We start from the raw sequence: 21,687 nt of genomic DNA on the forward strand, positions 1-21,687 counted from the left end.
TATGTATGGTGCCTGCTGTCACAACTAATGTTGTAGTTTCTGTTTTGCTTGTCAACAACCTGAACTGTAGTTTCTATTCTTGTTAATAATAATTTCCATTGTCTATTGAGTTACCAAACCAAATTGTTTTTAATTTTTTAAGAAATATATTAATTATAGGGAGAAGTTTTATCTATCATTAATCACTGTCGAGGCATTTCCTTTATTTGGATATATCCAGGATTTCCTGTTAGTTTCCTTCATACCAAGCCTTGCCACCAAGCCTTGTTACCAAGCCTTGCTGAATACAAGGAAATGAAAAAGTACACAGTATTACACTTGACCGCAAGAGGAATCATACAATCAAGAATTTATTCTTGGTAAAGATGTCAATCCCACCGGTATTTTATGTGTTTGTGTTGCTACTCTTTGTAACTGGTAAGTTGTTATTGTAATTTAATTGTGTTTCCAATTGTTTGCATATGTACTGTATATTTTGCTGTAGTTTCGAACAATCTTGTCATGTTCATACAACATTGCATTGCCAAATCAATTATAATATTATCTTATTATATAGTGATAAAGATAACTTTTTTGTAAAATTTATTTTCTGTAACTTTGTTCTTTTTTAGTGATAAGTGCACAAGATTGTGCGTACAATGAAACCGAAGTAGACCGAACCGGCCGTAGATGTAATCGCGAAAGTGCGGAATGTTCAGATACAAAGAAATGCAAGGGCAAGAGACGGTGTAGGTGTGATGATATATGTGGTTCAGTTTGTATCCCAGTTTGTAAGTATTTTTTATCATTTTAACCCCCAAAAATGGGGGAAGGGATATTTTTTTACACCCATTATTTTATTTTCGAAGTTGATACATCTATTTCCAGGCGTAAATGCAATCTGCATGCTATATCTATGCCTATGAGAAGATCTGGCCTAAGGCCCTTGAAACTTAAAGGAAAAAAACATCCCTAGGTAATGGTGAGAAAATACGATTGTCAATAAAGAAGATGGTGAGTAAAACAAAATGGTACTAATGGGGTTCGAACCCTAACCTAACTCCATAGCATGATGTTGCACTGCCCATTCAGTCATTCGGCCAGCTTGCGTTACACCGATGTCATATAAAAAGCCATATAGGTGTATATACAGTGTGGATTGTACAATATTTTATTTTATATTTATTTATTCCTAGGCATAGAAGCATAGCAGCAACTTATATATTATTTTGTTCCAATTATCATTATTTAAACAATTTGAAACTATAAGAATTATTAGCACTATTATTGGTATTAATGGCACTGAATGCTATATATTGAAGGGCCTGGTTCAAATCTGGATTTGGTCCAATATCATTCGTCTCTCTAAACACACTTTCTGATGACGTAGTATACCGTCATTTACAGTTCGAGACAACTACTGTGATGTTGCTGACCTTGGAGAGCCTACTGTTGGATTGAGTGTGTCGTATTCAGATGATCGGATACGTTTTGCAACTAGCGCCACTTATAGCTGCAGCCCTGGCTACAAACTATCTGATGAATCATTAAGCGTTAGAATGTGTCGTGGGGATGAACGTTGGAGTGGTGAGACACCGACTTGTATCACAGATGGTGAGTATGATTTTATTATTATCGCTAGATATAATGCTTGGTTCCCACTAGCGACGCAACGTAACGCAATCTACACAACGTAAGAAAATGCCCTTCCAATCATTGTGTTTGCCCCCGCCTGCGTGAAATCAAACCTAAGATGTTTGCAGCACTATTGCGTCGTCGGTTCCCACTTGTGTTTACGCAATACAGCACTTTGCGTAGATACGTTGCGTTCTAGTGGGAACCACGCTTAAACACAATAAATAACAGTCAAAGGGATTGGGTTGGTGAATTGTCATTCATTCATTGTAAAGTAAGTAATTGTAGGATACTGGATTCGTATTTTGTCCTTTATACAATGGCAATTAAAGCGCAGTGGACTACTGTAGGTGTTATATATACAACCAAACAGCGCTTTTTCATCTACTTTTCAATAAACAAGATTTTCAATCAATAGACTACTTTCTTCAGTTTAATCAGTTTTGTGTTTTGACTATCTATTACATAAATTATATATGGCACTACATATGCACTATATTGCACTTGTTGTATTATTCAATTCAATATCATCCATATTAATAAACTTATAAACAGAAAAAGAAAAATCGTAAACTCTAAACTTAAGTATATAGAATGCTTCTCCATCTACAATACATTTTGGAGTTATGGAGCATATGTTTGCAAACACAAGCAACAAGGATGTTACCACTATTCAACATACGTTGCATGAAACCATAGGTAGATTTTCATTCAATAAACATTGCACTGGCACTACTACTTCTAGAGACATTAAGTATACGGCGCATAGCATTATTGTAGCATACATTAAGAGATCTAATAGTCTTCATACGATAGTTACACCAAAGGGATGCATTATCCCTATCATTGTAATTATGTTATTTACTTCTATTTTAGTGGGTTGTGGTGAACCTCCTTTTGTGGAGTATACAGTACACAATGGTACTGTAAATGGTAAAAATCGTGAAATATATGGCATTGGGGAACGTCTTCAATACACTTGTGATTATGGTTATTCTAGTCGCAAAAGAATTCCTTATATTACTTGTGAACGGGATGTATTCAACTCATCAATCGCTAACTGGACTGAGGTTGATCCGTCTGTGCCTTGTACTCGTAAGTTTTTGAAAGAGACTTGTAAATGAAATCGATAAAAAAGATCATAAATGAACATTTAGTAGTGGTCATAATTATGATAATGTTTTTTAAAATTTCATATAGGATAAAACACAAGTAAAATAAAGTTTGTCAGTTATTTTCTTCTTAAATTTATGTTTTATTTACATTCAATTTAGCTGTTAGCTGTGGCTTTCCTGGGTCTGTATCAAACGGAAGAAGAAATGGAAATGTTTTTAACTTTGGAAGTTCAGTCACATTTGAGTGTTATACAGGCTATGCGCTATCTGGAAGAAATTATAGAGTATGCCAGGCAAATGCTGAGTGGAGTGGGTCCGTTCCTGTATGTAATCGTAAGTATTTATACTAAAGTGCATTTTAGAGTATGCCAGGCAGATGCAGAGTGGAGTGGGTCCATTCCCGTATGTAATCGTAAGTATTTATACTACTACAGTGCATTTTAGAGTATGCCAGGCAGATGCAGAGTGGAGTGGGTCCGTTCCTGTATGTAATCGTAAGTATTTATACCTACAGTGCATTTTAGAGTATGCCAGGCAGATGCAGAGTGGAGTAGGTTCGTTCCTGTATGTAATCGTAAGTGTTTATACCTACAGTGCATTTTAGAGTATGCCAGGCAGATGCAGAGTGGAGTGGGTTCGTTCTTTTATGTAATCGTAAGTATTTATACTACTACAGTGCATTTTAGAGTATGCCAGGCAGATGCAGAGTGGAGTGGGTCCGTTCTTGTATGTAATCGTAAGTATTTATACTACTACAGTGCATTTTAGAGTATGCCAGGCAGATGCAGAGTGGAGTGGGTCCGTTCCCGTATGTAATTGTAAGTATTTATACTAAAGTGCATTTTAGAGTATGCCAGGCAGATGCAGAGTGGAGTATGCGTATATAAGTATCATGCATTCTAACAACATGATCATGCCAATTTAAATAAACAATACTTTTTTTCATTAGCAATTAGGTGTCCATTTATACCAGAACCGGAAGATGGTTATTTATTTGGAACAGAATATACATATGGCAAAACAATCAGGATTAATTGTAATAGCGGGTTTGTAGTGACTGGAACTAATTTGCAATTGGTTAAAGCAACCTGTCAAGCAGACGCAACATGGAATCACAGCCCACAGACATGCGAAGGTACAGTACCTTTATATAGATGATTTATTAATTTAAGTTCAGACTAAGTTGGAGTGGAGCTTTAGCTTGGTGGTTAACATGCTTGCATTCCAATCCCAGGGTTCAACTTCTATCCTGTTGTGCCAGGGTTGTAACTCACGACTCTTTCAACTCCACTTCCTAAGCCTCAAATGTGTCTTAGTTTATAAGCACCGTAATAGCACCAACAAATAGTTTATCCATCCTGTAATTGGTGAGTTACTCGCTGTTGTATGTGTATGAAATAAGATAAAAAAATTAGCACTGTCAGGTACAGTCTGATTTTTGGTATGTTCAGTCCAAAATCATTGATGTGACTTTGGTATTGTTAGCATTGTACATTTCAATGTTGTACCTTATATTATATATATAGCAGCAATATACTTCTGATGATACAGTACTTATGGTGACCAATGATACTGAGCACAATAACAATCTGTCCAGAAATATATCCCAAGTTTTATCAATTTTAATTTCAACACTCCTTGCTTCCAGCATGTCAAATATGAATCTAAGGAAAATGTGTGTAGCCATCTTTTTTTATAAAATACATATAACTGATTTGTCTATTTAAGCTGTGAACTGTGGAAACCCGGGAACACCTCTGAACGGTACACGGAATGGAGATGACTTTGGTTATCAAGGCTATATAGTGTTTAGATGTGATGATGGTTTTAGAATTGAAGGAATAGCATCTATATATTGCGAAGCAGATAACCAGTGGTCAGAGCCTCTTCCAAAATGCATAGGTAAGTACAGTAGGTCTCCCTCCTTTGCGACACCCCTATTCAAGGAACAACCATATAAGGGAACACTTTGATGGGTCAAAGCTAATAGTAAAAGTACAATGCACATTTATAAGCACAGTATGGACAATTCTCACAATTTCTCACTGCATTCAGACTTGTCAACGGACATGAATAACACCAAAGTTAACATCCACACCGCACAAAATGGCACTCTTTCCTTAAGCTCTGTCTACACTATCAAACTAGTTTGACAAAAAAAGTGTGATGTGCCCAAATATGGGAGTAATATGACCATATATGGCACATCACATTTTTTGTCACATAAAGTTTGATAGTGTAGACTGAGCTTTACACAGTTGATTATTAAACATAACATATTTATCATGCATTATTACTAATTTATTCCTCTTTTTATTTTATACAGGGCAATGCATTTTACCTGAAATTCCAGAAAACCTCAACCTCATTTCGAAATACATTGTTGGAGAACGAGTAGATGAAGGAACGCAGTACAGTATAAGTTGTAAAGATGGGTACACGTTGAACTCTGACACAAGCTTGTGGACGTGTCTTGCTACAGGACTAATGTCATTTAATCCTGTTTGTACTGAAGGTATGTAAATCTATGTTTACTTTACAGTAGTCACTCATTTATTCTTCAATAGATGTGGAAAGCATATGTACCATCAAATTGGAACATACCATGCAAGCCCAGTGATCTAACAGAGCCGAAAAAATCTGCTTCTTTCTTACTCTTTCACATTGTCATTCAACAGTACAGAGTTCTCTCTTCATACATAACCTGTTTCCATTTCAGATCCTTGTGACCCATTAGAAGTAACTGAAAACGGTGCAATAGAATATTCCAACACACAAAATGATGAAGGTTTATTTTTGCCTGGGACAGTTGCAACTTACTCTTGTATTGAAGGATATGAAGAAACTGATGGAGATACAATGAGAACTTGTCAACTGGGAAATTTCAATGGAGAAGAAGTAACTTGTACAATAAGTAAGAAGGATCATTTTAGTATGTTTTTGGCATAATATGTCTTTGGCAACTTTTAAATCTTCACTACAGAAAACATATATGTATTAACCGTTTTGCCTTCACAATTAAATAGTTTTATTTCTCTTTTCTTTCTTTCTGTTTTTCTTTTTAATTTGTTATTTTTATTATAATTATGTTTACTGAACCATTTTGGAAATCAGTACATTTGTATTGAAAGTGTAATTCAGTTTAAAGAAAGAACAAATAAATAAAATGTTAGTAGGAGATTGTATGACTGCTGCTTAAGCTCTGTCTACACTATCAAACTAGTTTGACAAAAAAAGTGTGATGTGCCCAAAAAATGTATGACATCATCATGTCCATATATGGGCGCATCATATTTTGTTCTCACATAAAGTTTGATAGTGTAGACAGAGCTTTTCATCTGATTTACATACAGCAAATGGTAAATACTCTTTACATAACCTTTTGTTTGTTTATTTTTTAGGAAGAAGGTCTGGCAAAAAACTAAACAATATAAAAAATGATTGAAAATGTGTTTGACTATATGTTCATAACAATGCATTATGTTATACTTTTATTTTACAGCAACATGTGATGTACCTCAAATTGATAACGGTTATCCAGTTGACAATCCTGTCACAGTTAACCATGACGATTACGTCATTTACAATTGTGACTCTGGATATACCGTCAGTCCCTCATCTGTAGCATATTGTTTTAATAAAGTATTAACACCTCCAATATGTATTGAAGGTAATTATAACTCATGGTACATAACATATACATAGTTCCTATTCATACAACTGGTTAAAAATGTTGACATAGATCTTGTCATAAACATGAATTATTAACCATTAAATCCTCATTTCCCTCAAGAAAATGTGTTTTTGATATTATCCAATACTATTTTGATGATCTTATTAGATTTTGTGTGCAGTGCAGCTTACGTTTCGAAATGGTTATGAATCACAGAACACTGATTATGAACGCACACACTGAATATGAGCATGTTATGCTAAATGCTTATACACTCAACTGTCCCAATAACGGACTCTCCGAAAACCCAAAACTCTCCCAATACTAGACTTTTCTTGTCCAAACAGTCCCAAATTCGTTTTTACCATTAATAAAACATTCCCAATACCAGACTTTCCAGAAAACCATATTTGGCCAGCCCAAAGGTGTTCAGTATTGGGAGAGTTAACTGTAGTATGTATTTGACAGAAAATTGATATTTCACATGAGTTCAAATGACTCTTTAGTGAGACTTAATAAAAAATTTTAATTAATAATGGTAATATAATAATTACAGATCCATGTTCCAGCCTTTCACCGATTAGCGATGGTGAAATCATATACAGTTCAACGCAAGATGCCAGCGGAATGTTTCCACCTCAAACAACAGTTACATACCAGTGTAATGAAGGCTACAAGATAAGTCCAGATACATCAAAGGAAAGAGTATGTGCTAAAGGAGAATTTTTACCAGAAAGTTCCCCAGAATGTTTGTTAAGTATGTTTTAAATTAAATTGATTATATACTTAATACTAATGTTTACAAGTTGAAAATATTATTATTTGTTTTTATAACACATCTACTATTTCTATAGTCACTTTAACTAGCTGCTTTCAACTTGAATGGAATTTCCACAAACCGTTTCAGATTTTCAACACTGTACATAGCACAGCGGCGCAGATCCGTTTTTAATAGTGGAGGGGATGTATAAAAATGAATTACTTTGCGAGCGAAGCACCAAGAAGCCCGGATCTTTCAGTCATTTATAGGTTGTTTCAATCGATTTCTGAGCACATACAAATTTGGCCCAGAAGAATACAATTATTTTGGGTTACGCACTTTTTAGGCACTGGTCCTGATGCGCCATTGGTTATATTCACGCAAAATCTATTCTTCTTAGATACTGCATTTTCTGAAATTTCATTTCAACAATTTTATGATTTCGCTGTCGAAAAGTGAGAGGGACAATCCCCCACTATAAAATATGTGGGGGGACATGTCAACCACCCCCCCCCCCCTCCAGATCTGTGCCGGTGACATGGCATGCAATTTATTTAATCAAAACTTTAAAAGATAGTAACTTGTATTCATTTATTTAAATATTTATCACTTTGATACAAAACATATCTCAAAATTGTAAAATTTTGACCTTCTTGTATCTTGTAAGTAAATTTTCCATTATGCAATATTCAGGCCTGCAGCACCTCATTGCATAACATTGCAATAGTAACCTCAATCATTGAAATGAGAGAAAGAAAACATGATACCTCGACATAACAATTAACCAAAAATGTTAAGGATACCCTTAGATGTGTAATAAAATTATTGTTCTACCCTTGATAAAATCAATTAAATTCTAAATCCAGTGGCAGTTATAAGTTTTTAAGACTCGGTCACCTACTGTGATTGGATGGCATTAACAAATAGATGTTCTTCATCCAAGTATGGTCATTTATATAAAATGTAGATAGTTTTTTAGATTAAATTTTCACAGTAACTGAATTCTTTTGTTATTGTTAGCAACATGTGATACTCAATCTATCAGTAATGGAAAAGTGGCCAATGGCACGGCTACCGTATACCACGGAATGACAGTTGAATGGAGTTGCAACATGGGATACGAGTCAGAAGATGAATTGGATTATATAACATGCTGGAATGAAACGTTTGTACCCTATCTACCAAGTTGCACAGAGAGTAAGTAGTTAATTTGCACATGTAGAGTTTGAAAAAAACTCCCTTTTTCTGAGGTGCCCTTTTTAAACTCAAAGTCTGTAAGACTTTTCAGGTGCTAGCTTTGGCCATTTCTGTCCAATAGTACTACTACTTAGGTCAACACAAAACAATGGAGGTATCAACCCAGCTTTACTGTTAGCTTATGCTAAATGAACTTTTTTTGGGTGAGACTGTGTGAAACAATCCTGCCTTGATATGTTAATGACATCATGTTTTTTTTCTAATGAATATCAATTTAAAACACATATATATGGTTAGGACATCTGCATATCAAGCAGAAGGTCCAGGTTTGAATCTATATGATATATGTATCAATTGTTCTATGTGCAGAGCCTTGTCCCGAGATTACAGAAAAGTTCAAAGTGGTATACAACCAGGGTGATAATAATGGAACCTTCCCACCAAATACAATAGCAAATTGGAAGATTACAGAATCAGAAATTGTGGATGATGATATTCCTGTATTGAAAGTGTGTTCCTATACTGCTGTCTGTAGTCTAGGCTCTTTTGATAAAACAAAGACTTGTATAAGTAAGTAATATTAATAAATTAAATAAACACTTTTTTAACACATACAATTAAAACAAAACGTAGCTGCCATTTATACATGTACACTACAGGTTGCCATATTTTGATTTTCATGTAGCTAAGTTATTCAATATGAATTCAGAGTCAAATATCAAAGTGGTATACAACCAGATGATCTAGCGTTAATCTCAGAGAATTTATATTTACTACAGCAACCTGCCCACGTTATGAAATGACGCATGCTGATGTGACGTACCACCCACATTCTGGTGAAATATTTCCAAAATCAGAACGAAAGGTTAGATGCCAGAATCCTTATAGGATGCAAGACTCATCATTGAAAAAAAGTATTTGCTTAGACAATGGAGAATGGTCAACGGAAACGCCATCATGCATTTTAGGTAAAAATGATTAGTTAACCAGCGCCTTGAGCACTTTGTGGATACTTATCCTAACCACTATAATGATCAAGGGTTTCATTTAATACTTGGTAATTGTTCATATCATAGACTGTACTTCTTCTATGAAAAAAAAAATGAAAACAAATCTTTTTTGGTTGAGATATTACAATATAATTTAACTCCCCCAATAACAAAAAGCCTTGATAGCTTCAAGGAATGTTAAAATTTTGTTGTGATCATGAACAATTTCATTTATTTAAAATCAGTTTTTATTGTATATATGAAATATTTTTTATAATATTTATTTTCTATTTTTAAAAAAAATTGTTAATTAAATTGCAGCGTATTAAGAATTTTTTTTTTTTTTTTATATGAATTAGACCAATAAATTGAATTTGTATAGATAGATACAAATATAAACAACTGTGGTTATGCTACGTATTTCTCATGTCTCATCCTTTTTCTACAGGGTGCATTGTACTTGGTCCTCCACAAAATGGTCGTTTGGTAGAAAATGTTTTGGAAGGTTATAAAATAATGGATGATAGAACTATTATTCACGAATGTTTTGCTAATTACGTCTTAGTAGGAGAAAATAAAACAAGTTGCATGTTGGATAATGCAGTTTTACACCAACCACAATGTGTACATGGTGAGTACCAAACTATACACTCACTGAGATACAAATTATCATTGGTTACAATACTCCATGGTTATAACAATAAAAAATAATTAAAGCTAAACTTCCATAAAGGTGCATTTATACTACTCACGATTGACGATAAGTTGGTAAATAGGCATTTTTCCTACAGAAATTGTAATAAATCAAAAAGGTTTTCATCCTAGAACTATAGGACAACCATTTATGCTGTCCATGTTGATTTGTAAGAGTAATATTATCGTGACAATACAAAGATTTTATTGTTCTTATTGATCGTGACGTCATTTGATTGGATACATATTACCTAAAAGACAGATTGTATAGTAAATCAAAAGAAAAAAAAAAATAGCCTCTAGTTATAGATTTATAAATGTATTATGTTTTTTATGTTTCTTTGTTTGTACAGAAAGTAACTATACTAGCGGTAAATTCTGTCCATTGCTTCACAACACAAACTTTGGATGGTATGACTATTCAGACAGCTTGAATGAGGGCAGTGTTGTACGATTTGGTTGTGCTCATCAGTACATATCGAGCATCCCTGCTTTCCAGAGGGAATGTAGACAAGATAATACTGGTCGTTTTGACTGGTACCCACTAATTACAGAAGAGCCAGTGTGCAGGGAATCAAGTAAGTAAACATCATCATTGCTAGCCATTTCAACCCACTGCAGAGTGAAGGCCTTTCCAAGTTGAATCCATAACTCTCTATTTTATGCTGTTCTCACTGCCACATTATACATTTTCTTGGGAAATTCCCTCTTGCCATCTCACTTCAGGCCTTCCTTTGGTGTCTTACACTTTCTTGGTATCCATTCAGTGACAGCTTTTGTCCATCATCTGTCTGCCGTGCTAGATGCCCAAGACCATTTCGTTAATACTGTATATCTTTCATTATATCTATAAACTTTGTGTGCCTTCAGATCCTGACATTAGATTTCCTATCGCGTTTTAATCCACATTGTTTTAGACTGCCGTGACTTAGAAGAAGACGGAGCAACTTTGTCATCTTCTGCAAGCAACAGTCTTAACAGCTGGATAAATACCCGTCATTCAGTTGAGTTTCAGCCAGATAGCACAGGCAGTGAACCCTTGCTTCAAATTCAGTTTAACAACATCAAAGCAGTGTCTGGTGTTGTGCTCAAGTCAAGTAAACGGGCCTGGGTCACTCTGTACCGTGTTGAATACAAGAGTGAGGATGGAACATGGAAAGTTATCAAGAACAATGTTGGTGATGATGTGGTATGGCAAGCACATTTTTGGATTTAGCTTGCTTAATAGAGAGGTTTTGCAACACTATGAATACAATGACAAAAACAGATACGTCACGCACACGTATTCGTTTCGTAAGCCAGTAAAAATCTGTCTGGCATTTTAGTAAATTACTTTTAGTAAATTACTTTCAATAAATCTATAATTATATTATAATCATGAATCATTCCTGATTCAAATGCAAAATGTGCAAAAATAGATCAAAAACTATACTCGTTTTGTAGTTACGAATATGACTGGTAATATTCGTCGACACAAATACGCTTTACGAATATGAAATGGTGACTTATCCATTTTCGTTATCGTATTCGTAAGGTTGCGAAACCCCCCTATTATTAACTTAAAATAAACAATACAGTTTGTTGAACAGGAGTATTTATTTTTAATTACATTAGATTTATTTTTAATTACATTAGATATGCATCAGTGCCATTCAGTTAAACAAACCACATAATCATTACTTTTTTTACTCAAATTCAATTAAAACTATAACTTTAATAGATGACCCTTTATAAATTTCCATCCAGGAAACTCTTTTTTCCATCTATGAAGGGCATTTGGTGCCAAAATATGGGTAGAAATGTGAGCACAAGTTAACATTTGCCTGTGTACTTGTTTACCAATTAACTGTTATCTAAATAAACAAAACCTTTTCTGGATAAATTCTCTTTTTAGAAATTCTTAGGGAATATTAACAAAAACATGGCTGTGGCACAAACATTTCCTCAAGACATTACTACTGACGCTTTGAGAATCTATCCACTGAAAAGCTACGATGAAATTGCCATGAAGATCGAAATACTTAAATGCCCAAGCCAAGCCACAGGTAAATACTAAACATATTTAATATATTTTTTTTTATATTATTTATTTTTGTGTATTATTAATACATTTTCCACATCCCCCATGCCAATGAAAATAAATTATTTTTATTCTTATAGATGTTATAGAGAACTAAGGACTAGTAAAGAATGTGAACCAACTAAGTCCGCATTTTGTGTTATTTGTATGTAAACAATTGGATAGAAACTTGGCAAGCATGGGAGACTTGAATTACTATTTCTGCATCCTGGTTTATTATAAGGGAGGTGTTACGTTACTCGCAGTGTGTTCTTGAACACCTTTTTAACGTTCTCTATTTAGCTTTGTATGCATTAATGGCAATTTCTGTAGGGTTTTTTTTTTACAATTGACATAGAAAATAAAGACACATGTATTTACTTCTTCTAGGTTGTTTATTTTGTTTATTTTGCGTTTTGTTAACATCGACAACAACCACAAAGTAAATTGTATTTACTAAAATCCAATATCAAATATTGTTAATATAAACACAATTGTATTGGTTATTTTTTCTAGGTTGTTTATTTATTTTGCGTTTTGTTAACAGGTACAACAACCACAAAGTAAATTGTATTTACTAAAATCCAATATTAAATATTGTTAATATAAACACAATTGTATTGGTTTTTTTTTTTTCTAAAGCTAATTTACAGTGTACACAATAATGTATATATTTTTTAGCAATTTTTTTATTTAGCACAACCATTTTACCTTTTTAACACAATGGCATTTTGATTTTGATTTCTTGTATTCCAAATATCCCAAAACATTCTACAGTACATAGTTTCAAAGAAATTTATCATCTACTAAAACTGCAAATAACCTAAATAAAACTGGCTGTTTATACAATAAATACGAGTATTAAAGATGAATTGTCCCCAAAAACATGAAAAATGAAGATTAATTAAATCAGATTTTGAATAGGTTATTTTGTAGTTCAAAAAATCCATTGGCTGGTAGCCAATTTGACCATTTTTTGCTTTAAATTTCAGGTAAATAAATTTTGTTTAGATCCAAATTCTGATCAAAGTGGCTAACTATTATGAGACATTAAAATGGCATATTCAACAAAAAAAATTATTTTTCAGAGGGACAATACATCTTTAAGTAATGCAAAAGATGTAATTACTACAGTACACTAAACTAATATATCTGCTAATACAACTGTTGATGTTGTTTCCTATAACACACAAGTGGACTTTAGCATCAAACAATTGACTATTTAAAATTTACTTACAATCAATGTTTAGTATGTGTGTCTATACTCATAATTCATTAATAAAATACTGTACTCAGCTGCAGTAACATAATTTGAAATATTTAGGCACAAATGCATTTATTTAGGATTTAGAGTTTCTCAACTACTAAAATATAATTTGTTTTTATAATATAGATATCTATTGTTTCATAAAAATAAAGTTAGTATATATATGTATATGACTTTGGAAAGAAGCAAATATTTATTTATTGGTAATTTCTTTTCTATATAATCATTTTCTACAGTAATTTATTAAAAATTCATTTTTAGCAAAATGTTGAAAAGGCATTTCTAAGCTGGTTATAGCTTTTCCAGTAGTTTGGCACACAACTGTATTGAATTACAGTATATACATAGTAATGTTCATTTAAATCATTTTTTTTACTATATTTACAATTTGAATTTAAAGCAATAAGGAGTTTAATATTGACATGGACAAATTAGGCTAATTAATGTGTATAGGTAATATTCCAAAAAGTATCACATATGTAGTAAGTCAATGGAGACAGAATCAACCAAATTGAACCCTACAAAAGAAAACCTCAACCAAATTCTTGGCATTACCACCCTAAGCTGTTCATGACAACACCGGGTCCAAGTATCACAATATACTCCCTAAAATATCATAATCTACCACTATTTACTAAACCTCATAATACTGCCTAAAAAAATCTTTCATTAGATGGAGATTGCATTATGAGACTATAGATAAATTGTCATTATCATTAATAGTAAGAAATAGTTTTGGGATGGTAGACCAAATCAAAGATAGTTCAGATAATGAGAGGCATATAAATCATAAATTACTGATGCCCATCCCCAAACAAAAGTTTAGTAACCTTAATATATTAATAACTAAAATTGGAATAAAAATATTTAAAAACATGCCTATAGACATGAAAACTAATGTTAAATCTACATAAAATGAATACAAACTCTGAATAGGTCTCTGTGTATATTCCATGTAAATTTTTAAAATTGATGTTAAAATATTTGAGAAAATATCGAACAAAAATAAATGGATTATTTTTTATCAATAAAAAGTCTTTGCAAGTTACAAACCTAATATATTCATCATCATTACCATACTTTTCAATTCACAGCATCTGATTGGATAATAACCGTGGTATATACACAAATATTGACTGGGGGTTTAAAATACAGCCCATCTGGGGACATATCCCATATAGTATATACTCTAGATCGTGGGTTAATTTGAACCATGCACCCTCACCCCAGTCAAAATTTGTTTAACATGTGCTGTCCATCGCCCACCACCACCCCCATTATAAGCCTACACAAAACAGCCACATGGTCTTATATTTTAACCCTCCCAGCAAGATTCTGTATTTATTGTTAACTATAATTAATTTTACTTTCCTAATTAAAAATTACACATTATGTAATTTAGATTTATATAATATTATACAACTATAAAATAGCCTTTTGCTGATTATAGTCTATTTGTGGCATCTACAGAAACCGTATTCTGGCTTACATATAAATTTGTCAATATTAGGTGAAATTATTTCAGTATAACCAAAGATAATATAAACACAAGATAGAGTGTAGCCTTCTGGCAGGGAAAGAAGAAGGCTGCACTGTCATAAAATCATTCATTATTGTATTTGTATACCGTAAAAGCCCATGGGCTTCTTTTTGAGGTTGGCTTCAGTGAGATTCTTTTCTAGGTTTTACGGTATCAAGTAGAAGCCACATTAAAAATACATTAATGGTGAAAGGAATCATTGTATTCATAGAAGTGATTATGATTTATTACATTATCTTTGGTATAACTTGTCACCAATAACAATATAGCTTGCAGCTCTGTCTACACTATCAAACTAGTTTGACAAAAAAAGTGTGATGTGCCCAAATATGGTAGTGATATGCCTAAATATGGTAGTTATATGACATCATCATATCCATATATGGGCACATCATATTTTTTTGTCACATGAAGTTTGTAATGTAGGCAAGGCTTTAGTCTATTGGCTGATAATATTCTGACACAGTTTGCTGTGTCAAGAATGTGGAGCATGTGGAACCGGTGCTTACATGCGGTACACTTGGAATCTGAACATTATTAGGATTGACAATAACCGGGCATGGAAATATCTGACCGTGGTTGCACGCTTCACATGAATGACCATGTCGGGTACGACGCTGACCTTCTCTGAACGGACCAATTTCTGACGGATACACCTAAGAGAAATAGAAATGTCGGTGCATAACTTTTGTGATCTTCTAGTATATGCTGATTAATATTAATAAGTACCATGTGAATTTATATAGGGATTATAATTAAATAAAATAGTAAATTGTAGTGGAGCTGTAGCTTGGTGTTTAACGTGCTTGCCTTCCAATCCCTAGGTCCAGGGTTCAATCCTGAACTAGTGCCAGGGTTGTAACTCGCAACTCTTTAAACTCCACTCCCTAAGCCTCCAATGAGACTTGGTATATAAGCACGATAAATTATAAAAATAGTTTTTCCATCCTGTAATTGGCGAGTTTGTGCTCGCTGTTGGATGCGTATGACATAAAAAAAAATCAAAATATATGTGTCAAATGTATAAATTGGTTTAAAAAAATTTGCATAACAAGCAATACTTACCATTTGACCGCATTGACTGCATCTAGCGCCAACATTGTTTCTAGCCTTCCCAGTAAAGACATTGCCACATACACACCGGTACGTCCCGGTACCATATTCATTTTCACGTGGCAGCGCTTCATATCTCTCTTGACATTTATGGCATCTGTCAATCAACATATAAATCATAAACACACACAAAATTAGAATAATAATGTTTTTAACTTGTTTACTGAGGTAGTGCGAGAGATTTGTTCAAGTATCAGATGACAATAAATGTTCATCTAGTTTGCAATCTATGAATATAGAATTTTTTTGTTAAACTGTCAAGAAGGTATTTACCATCTAATTTCGTATTTTACCATTGATTTGATAAAAAAGAAATTTATATATTCATTACCAATGAGGCACTCAATCTATATCCTACCTTGAAACTGTTTTATGTGAAGGTACCCATCGCCACCACACCTCTTTACATGGGCCACAAGAAAACTGGCGTCGGCACTCTAGTGTCTTGTTGTGACGTTTAAGATTTTCCATGGTCAAAGCTTGTATGCCTTCAGGGAGGTCTCTTTTTTTTTGCAAGCCATCCTGATATAATAAATGATTTGGATTAGTGAATAATTTAAATTTTCAAATGTATTCTGTCTCTTTATCTAGAGTTGTTACTGTTATTTTGTCGCTGGTAAATATGTAGAATAATGTTCAGATATGAATAATTAAATATTACACTAATTAAAATTCATTGAAAAATATGCAATAATTACCCTTCTCAGACGCCTTTGAATCAAAGCAATGCCTTTCTCAATAAGAGGAAGTGGACCATACACAGAGAAACGAAGCGTACCATTACGTTCAATGCTAAATTCTATGTTTAAATCCTTTCCAATATTTTCTTTTATAGCCCTGCAGATTGTGTGAATCTACAACAAAAATTATGATTTAATAACTTCTTTCTCTAAAATGGAAAAAGTATGTTATCCATCCAACCTACACCCGTTTGTGGCATACTTCATAAACTGGCTCTTTGAATTATGTCGGCATTAACCTGGTGGATAACAAATCTGATAAGGACTACATATACGTCTTTTCAAATGTTTGCATGTAACACAATATATTTTTTTAATAGAGTTTAATAACTTCCAGCAGATTATACCTTGTGGTGTTCCATTAAATGACAAATGACAGTTTGTGCATACATTTTTATAACTTTTTTTTAAACCTCAATATTTGTTTCTATATCTATTTACCTGCCCTCTTTTTTTTTCTTGGCTCAGTTCTGAATATTTAAAATCTTCATTGCTTATATAAAAAGTCTGAAATAAACCAACAATGTTACATGTAAAGTTTTTAAAATTTTGTGTTGAAAATGAGACTTGTCAATTTGCTTAGTAGTGTGTTGATTTCAGACATAGGTTCTTGTCTTGACAGCTGCAGCTAGCCTTAAATAAACCTTTATTTACTCCATGCTAGCTAGGCAGCATAGGATCCCGGTAGCATACTCTGCATTACATAGAGGGGCCTAGGTTCTAGTATCGAGTCGACTTTGTTGCCCTTGTTGGCCTACAACAAGAGGAAGAGTGGGTTTCATGCCATGTCAGTAGGCCTAGGCCCTAGGCCTAGCTAATCTAGGTACTAATAGCCTATGCTAGACAGCTGTAGGCCTAGTAGTTGATCCGAGACATTAAACTAACCTTATTTCCCGCCATGAGAATTTTTTTAGTTTTTCAGTGAAAAAATACTGTAATCTTTATGTGAAAATAGCCTAGCCTAGGCTCTAGGACTACCGGAAGTTTCTCAAATGCAAAGTGAAATGAAAACTACACCAAAACAAATCATCCAATAATAATGAGGGCGCTACAAACCAAAACAAGAACTCGTTTTTTAAATGTTAAAGGGTAATAGCAGGGAGTTTCTAATAACAACTCCCTGGTAATAGTATGGTTATTTTGTTGCAATCTAATAAAGACGTTTTATTTATGATTTTGGATACAATATATATTTTGTGACAATACGTTTTGAATATTTATTTAAGGACAGCATTCAAATTAAATTTCTTTTTATTTCATTTTGTTACAAAAAATATCAATACTGTAATAATAATGCAAAAATTTAACTACAAAGATAAAATAATTTGCAAAACAAGTTATGGATATCAATTAATTACAATTAAAGTAGTTAATTAAACCTCTTAACAAATAGTCTTTCTAAAGCAACCTTTTAAATTGGAAGAGATATATATTGGTAAGATTATTCCATCCTAAAGCAACCTTTTAAATTCGGAAGAGATATATCTTGGTAAGATTATTCCTGTAACACTGCCTTGTCATGGAAGCTGCTAGGTTCAAACACAGAAAATGGCTAGTCATAATAGTCTACAACATTTTAAACAATCAATTTCATGCTATAATTGACATAAAAAAAACATCTTTGATTCAATTCAATCATCAAGAAAAGTATTGATGAAAACATTTAAACTTTGGTATAAATCAGAACAATTGTGATACAGTTATTAATCAGATTCTTTGGATAGGAGGTTAAGCTGTTGGTTTTATCATCTGTAACACTATAGAAGTCGGAAGTTCCAAAACGTATACAGTATAACATATAAAAGTAAATGTACAATATTTAATGACATGAATAACTTTAGCTACCTTTTATAGCATTAATTATTAGTACCAGATAAACTATTAAAGTCAATAAAAATGTTTGCTAAATGTGAACTGCAGCAAGTTGTCTGCTATACGAGTCGTCAGTGTTTTGCCAATGACTATCAACTTTGGCTCCGACCTTTGTGAACCTATTCAATTTAAAGAGTTCTTTTTCATCATTGCTATCTCTTCGTCTCCTTGCTTCTGACACCTTTGTGTGTCTTATTTTTGGAGCAGAATGCGACGTTGTCTTTTGGTTTTGTTGGTCTTTGCAAATTATTTCTCTGTATTCCGTTGTGATCTTATTTTTATTCTGTGAAGAGTCTTTGTTTTTTTGTTGTTCTTGCATTCTTTGTTGATGCAATGCTTCTTCCTGTCGCTGTTTGAACCACTCGTCTTGGTAACTCATACTCATCAGTTTTGAGAAGGTAACATTTTGTTCCTTTGGTGAGCTCGACCTGATAACAAAGTAACAACAAAGTAAGTCTAAAGCCTTACCAATCTTAAGGGTATATTATTAAAACATTGTTAGTACCAAAACTGGTATTGAAGACAGACTTTCGGCATATTTCTCTAGTACTTCCATATTAAAACCACAAACTAAGACAATTGTTAAAGATGTATTGTCCCTTTGACTAATTCCAAAAAAATAAAAAATAACAAATTTCGAAAAAAGGTGGGTCATTTTGAAGTATCATAATAGTTATTAACTATCACCAAAAATTTGTCGAAAAAAAATCATTTAACTGAAATACAGACGTTTTTTTGTTTAAAAAATAACTTTGACTTCCAGTCAAAGTTTTCGATCAAAACATATCCCATAATGAAACGCGCTTGTTTGGCTACTCTGTATGCATAATCATAAAACTTCCTCACGACCTGTGTGAAAATACCTTCTCAACCGTGACGAGTTGTAAACAATCCTAATTACCATATGCATAATGCGTACTCGTGGTTTGAAATCTTTGTTTGCTTTCGCTCGCGACGATTTTCCAGACGAAATGTAATCAAATCAATTTACCTGTTAATTACGTAAACCTGTTGTTTTTGGCTCGAATTTTCGACTTAAAGTGAATAATTTTAATATTACTTTGATATGGCCAATTTAAATTTAGAATATTTTGATCTTCATTTTTTGTGTTTCAAGGGACAATACATCTTTAAATTAAAAAATGGCATAAATGGTTCATTTATGCACAATGATTTTTTTCTGAATTTTTCGTTAGAGGAATATGGGTGAGCTTTAGGTTTCAATTCATTTCCTTAATAATCATGCGGGAATAGGGCATTAATGCTACTGCTGTAGAAACATTGGTGGATTTAAGGGCAATGACATTTATTTTAAGGCCACATTTATATTTGTTATTATTTACACAGTATCCAGCAATTTAGTAACCTAATACACAGTTAATTAAACATCATACCCAGTTTTATTTTTGTCGTTCTTTCTCTGCCCCTTTTCTGTTGGTCTCACAAATCCAGCATGTTTATCCTTGCGAACCTTAAACACAACACCCTTTTTGTACTGTCTATCAACTTCGGGCAACTTAATCGTTTTATCCGTTACAGTATTTCCATCTCGTTGGAAAGCAGATAAATTGTCGTTCAATGAGTATGGAGGTCTTTTAGGCTTCTGTGAATATTCTGGTTGCTCATGCGAGTTAAATTCTTTATACACCATGTAGTCAGGAAGATATGATTGATGAGGCCTACGGAGAAAGAAAATATTAAATAACATTCTTGGAAATTGTACAGAACATTACTTAGAAAGAACATGAATCAGTATTTCTTCTTGCGAAGAGTAATTCAGGGATTGAACTCACTATGTACCACAAGCAGTAGTGAATACACTACAGTAAAATAGTGTCATTGTTCAAGGAAGAACTGGAAATAAAAGAGTTTGTGGTCTCACAGTAATTTTAATTTACATTTTATTGTTCAATGTGTGATAACTTTAATTTAACTGGGATACACACTACGGAGTAATAATATTACGTTAGATAATAATAATTACCCTAAATCTTCAGCACCATCATATTCAACATAATCAAACCACTCGCATCGGGGATATGCTTTAGCCTCTGAGTTAGGTACTTTGTTTTCTCTATGGCGGAGTAAATCTGATAATGAAATAAAATTGTTCATTAATTAATGTGGTTACATTTAGTCATAGTATCTTTATTTGTCCACTAAAACTGAAAATAACAGAAATTTGCTTTGAAAAACTGGCATATCATCATATAAAAATATAAATAAAACTGTAAAAAATACACAGAAAATTGCACAACACAACACTCTATTTCAGTAATTATATTTTACAAAAATTATTTATTATCTATTTAGTTAAATAAATATTACTGAAAGAAAACAAGTGAAAGCAAATTGCTAGGCCTAAGCCTATGTATCTAAACTTTTTTCTGTTTACCTTTCCTTCCTCCCATTTTTGCCAGCCTAATATATTTTGTGTCTGTTTCTTTTATCCATCCCACTTTCGCCCCGGTCTCATCATCAATATCTTGTGCCAAGCTGCTTAACCCAGGTATTTGCGAGACTGCAGGGTAGTCGACAGGCTCAGCATTCCTTCTGTCTGGTGCATGATAAAACCAGTCTAAATTTTTTTTTAAAAGATTAAAATAAGAAAATTCATAACATAGCAATAAAAATGTATTTATAAGGTCTAAGCCTAGGCCCTATATATAGGCATACCTAGCTAGCTATTATAGCTAGGGCCTAGGCATATATATAGCCTACACTAGCTAGCTAGGCTAGCCCTTCTACTACTAGGCCTAGTAACCCGGCTACTAGCCTAGAACTAGGCTAAGTTTAGTAGCTGGCTTCCTATATCTAGTAGGCTAGCCTATTATAGTTTAGTAGTATTTACTATTTATCAAATATTCTTTTTGAATGTTTAAAATTAAAAATGATTTATGTTTACCCTGAGTTCCTCCTCCAGCTGACATATTTTAGTATTTTATTTAGCTCTTTCTCTGAACATTCAACAAATAAAACTAAGTTCAAAAGTCTGTGAGTGACATGACATGTGTATTTTTATTATGATTATCAATCGTCATAACAACCAACCACA

The 21,687-nt window shown here is 33.1% G+C and overlaps 3 protein-coding genes across 3 annotated transcripts; 1 reads left to right on the top strand and 2 right to left on the bottom strand.

The window, feature by feature from the left end:
* The first annotated feature begins 315 nt into the window (after positions 1-315).
* On the top strand, positions 316-12,480 carry LOC144838815 (sushi, von Willebrand factor type A, EGF and pentraxin domain-containing protein 1-like). The gene is made up of 19 exons (XM_078694314.1): positions 316-417; positions 612-770; positions 1,387-1,593; positions 2,491-2,709; positions 2,889-3,062; positions 3,679-3,864; positions 4,458-4,631; positions 5,056-5,244; positions 5,449-5,643; positions 6,232-6,399; positions 6,959-7,159; positions 8,183-8,359; positions 8,729-8,929; positions 9,139-9,327; positions 9,797-9,979; positions 10,395-10,619; positions 10,959-11,230; positions 11,936-12,086; positions 12,202-12,480. The coding sequence occupies exons 1-19, from the start codon at positions 366-368 to the stop codon at positions 12,216-12,218; spliced, it is 3,339 nt and encodes a 1,112-aa protein (XP_078550440.1). The 5' UTR covers positions 316-365; the 3' UTR covers positions 12,219-12,480.
* Positions 12,481-12,561: 81 nt separating this feature from the next.
* LOC144839137 (shiftless antiviral inhibitor of ribosomal frameshifting protein homolog) lies at positions 12,562-17,767 on the bottom strand. The gene is made up of 6 exons (XM_078694453.1): positions 17,646-17,767; positions 17,202-17,267; positions 16,719-16,874; positions 16,379-16,542; positions 15,973-16,117; positions 12,562-15,563 (listed from the first exon to the last, which is right to left on the bottom strand). Exons 1-6 carry the CDS (start codon positions 17,658-17,660, stop codon positions 15,342-15,344), a joined length of 768 nt encoding a protein of 255 aa, XP_078550579.1. The 5' UTR covers positions 17,661-17,767; the 3' UTR covers positions 12,562-15,341.
* Positions 17,768-17,993: 226 nt separating this feature from the next.
* LOC144839128 (uncharacterized protein C7orf57-like) lies at positions 17,994-21,649 on the bottom strand. Its single transcript, XM_078694444.1, has 5 exons — positions 21,538-21,649; positions 21,028-21,210; positions 20,617-20,722; positions 20,027-20,311; positions 17,994-19,060 (listed from the first exon to the last, which is right to left on the bottom strand). The coding sequence occupies exons 1-5, from the start codon at positions 21,560-21,562 to the stop codon at positions 18,664-18,666; spliced, it is 996 nt and encodes a 331-aa protein (XP_078550570.1). The 5' UTR covers positions 21,563-21,649; the 3' UTR covers positions 17,994-18,663.
* Between the last annotated feature and the right edge of the window lie 38 nt (positions 21,650-21,687).

The sequence above is a fragment of the Antedon bifida genome, chromosome 1, assembly GCF_963402885.1.
Source record: "Antedon bifida chromosome 1, ecAntBifi1.1, whole genome shotgun sequence".
Taxonomy (NCBI): domain Eukaryota; kingdom Metazoa; phylum Echinodermata; class Crinoidea; order Comatulida; family Antedonidae; genus Antedon; species Antedon bifida.

What these genes read in the sequence shown, in the direction of transcription:
- LOC144838815 (XM_078694314.1), top strand. Translation starts at nt 366, where the DNA reads ATGTCAATCCCACCGGTATTTTATGTGTTTGTGTTGCTACTCTTTGTA. An exon ending in ACCTCCAATATGTATTGAAG is followed by an intron (nt 6,400 to 6,958) that starts GTAATTATAACT and finishes TAATAATTACAG; the next exon opens with ATCCATGTTCCAGCCTTTCA. An exon ending in AACGCCATCATGCATTTTAG is followed by an intron (nt 9,328 to 9,796) that starts GTAAAAATGATT and finishes CTTTTTCTACAG; the next exon opens with GGTGCATTGTACTTGGTCCT.
- LOC144839128 (XM_078694444.1), bottom strand. Translation starts at nt 21,562, where the DNA reads ATGTCAGCTGGAGGAGGAACTCAGG. An exon ending in AGCTGGAGGAGGAACTCAGG is followed by an intron (nt 21,211 to 21,537) that starts GTAAACATAAAT and finishes AAAAAAATTTAG; the next exon opens with ACTGGTTTTATCATGCACCA. An exon ending in AAAAATGGGAGGAAGGAAAG is followed by an intron (nt 20,723 to 21,027) that starts GTAAACAGAAAA and finishes TTTCATTATCAG; the next exon opens with ATTTACTCCGCCATAGAGAA.
- LOC144839137 (XM_078694453.1), bottom strand. An exon ending in AAGAAAAAAAAAGAGGGCAG is followed by an intron (nt 16,875 to 17,201) that starts GTAAATAGATAT and finishes TTTTTGTTGTAG; the next exon opens with ATTCACACAATCTGCAGGGC. An exon ending in GCAGTCAATGCGGTCAAATG is followed by an intron (nt 15,564 to 15,972) that starts GTAAGTATTGCT and finishes TATTTCTCTTAG; the next exon opens with GTGTATCCGTCAGAAATTGG.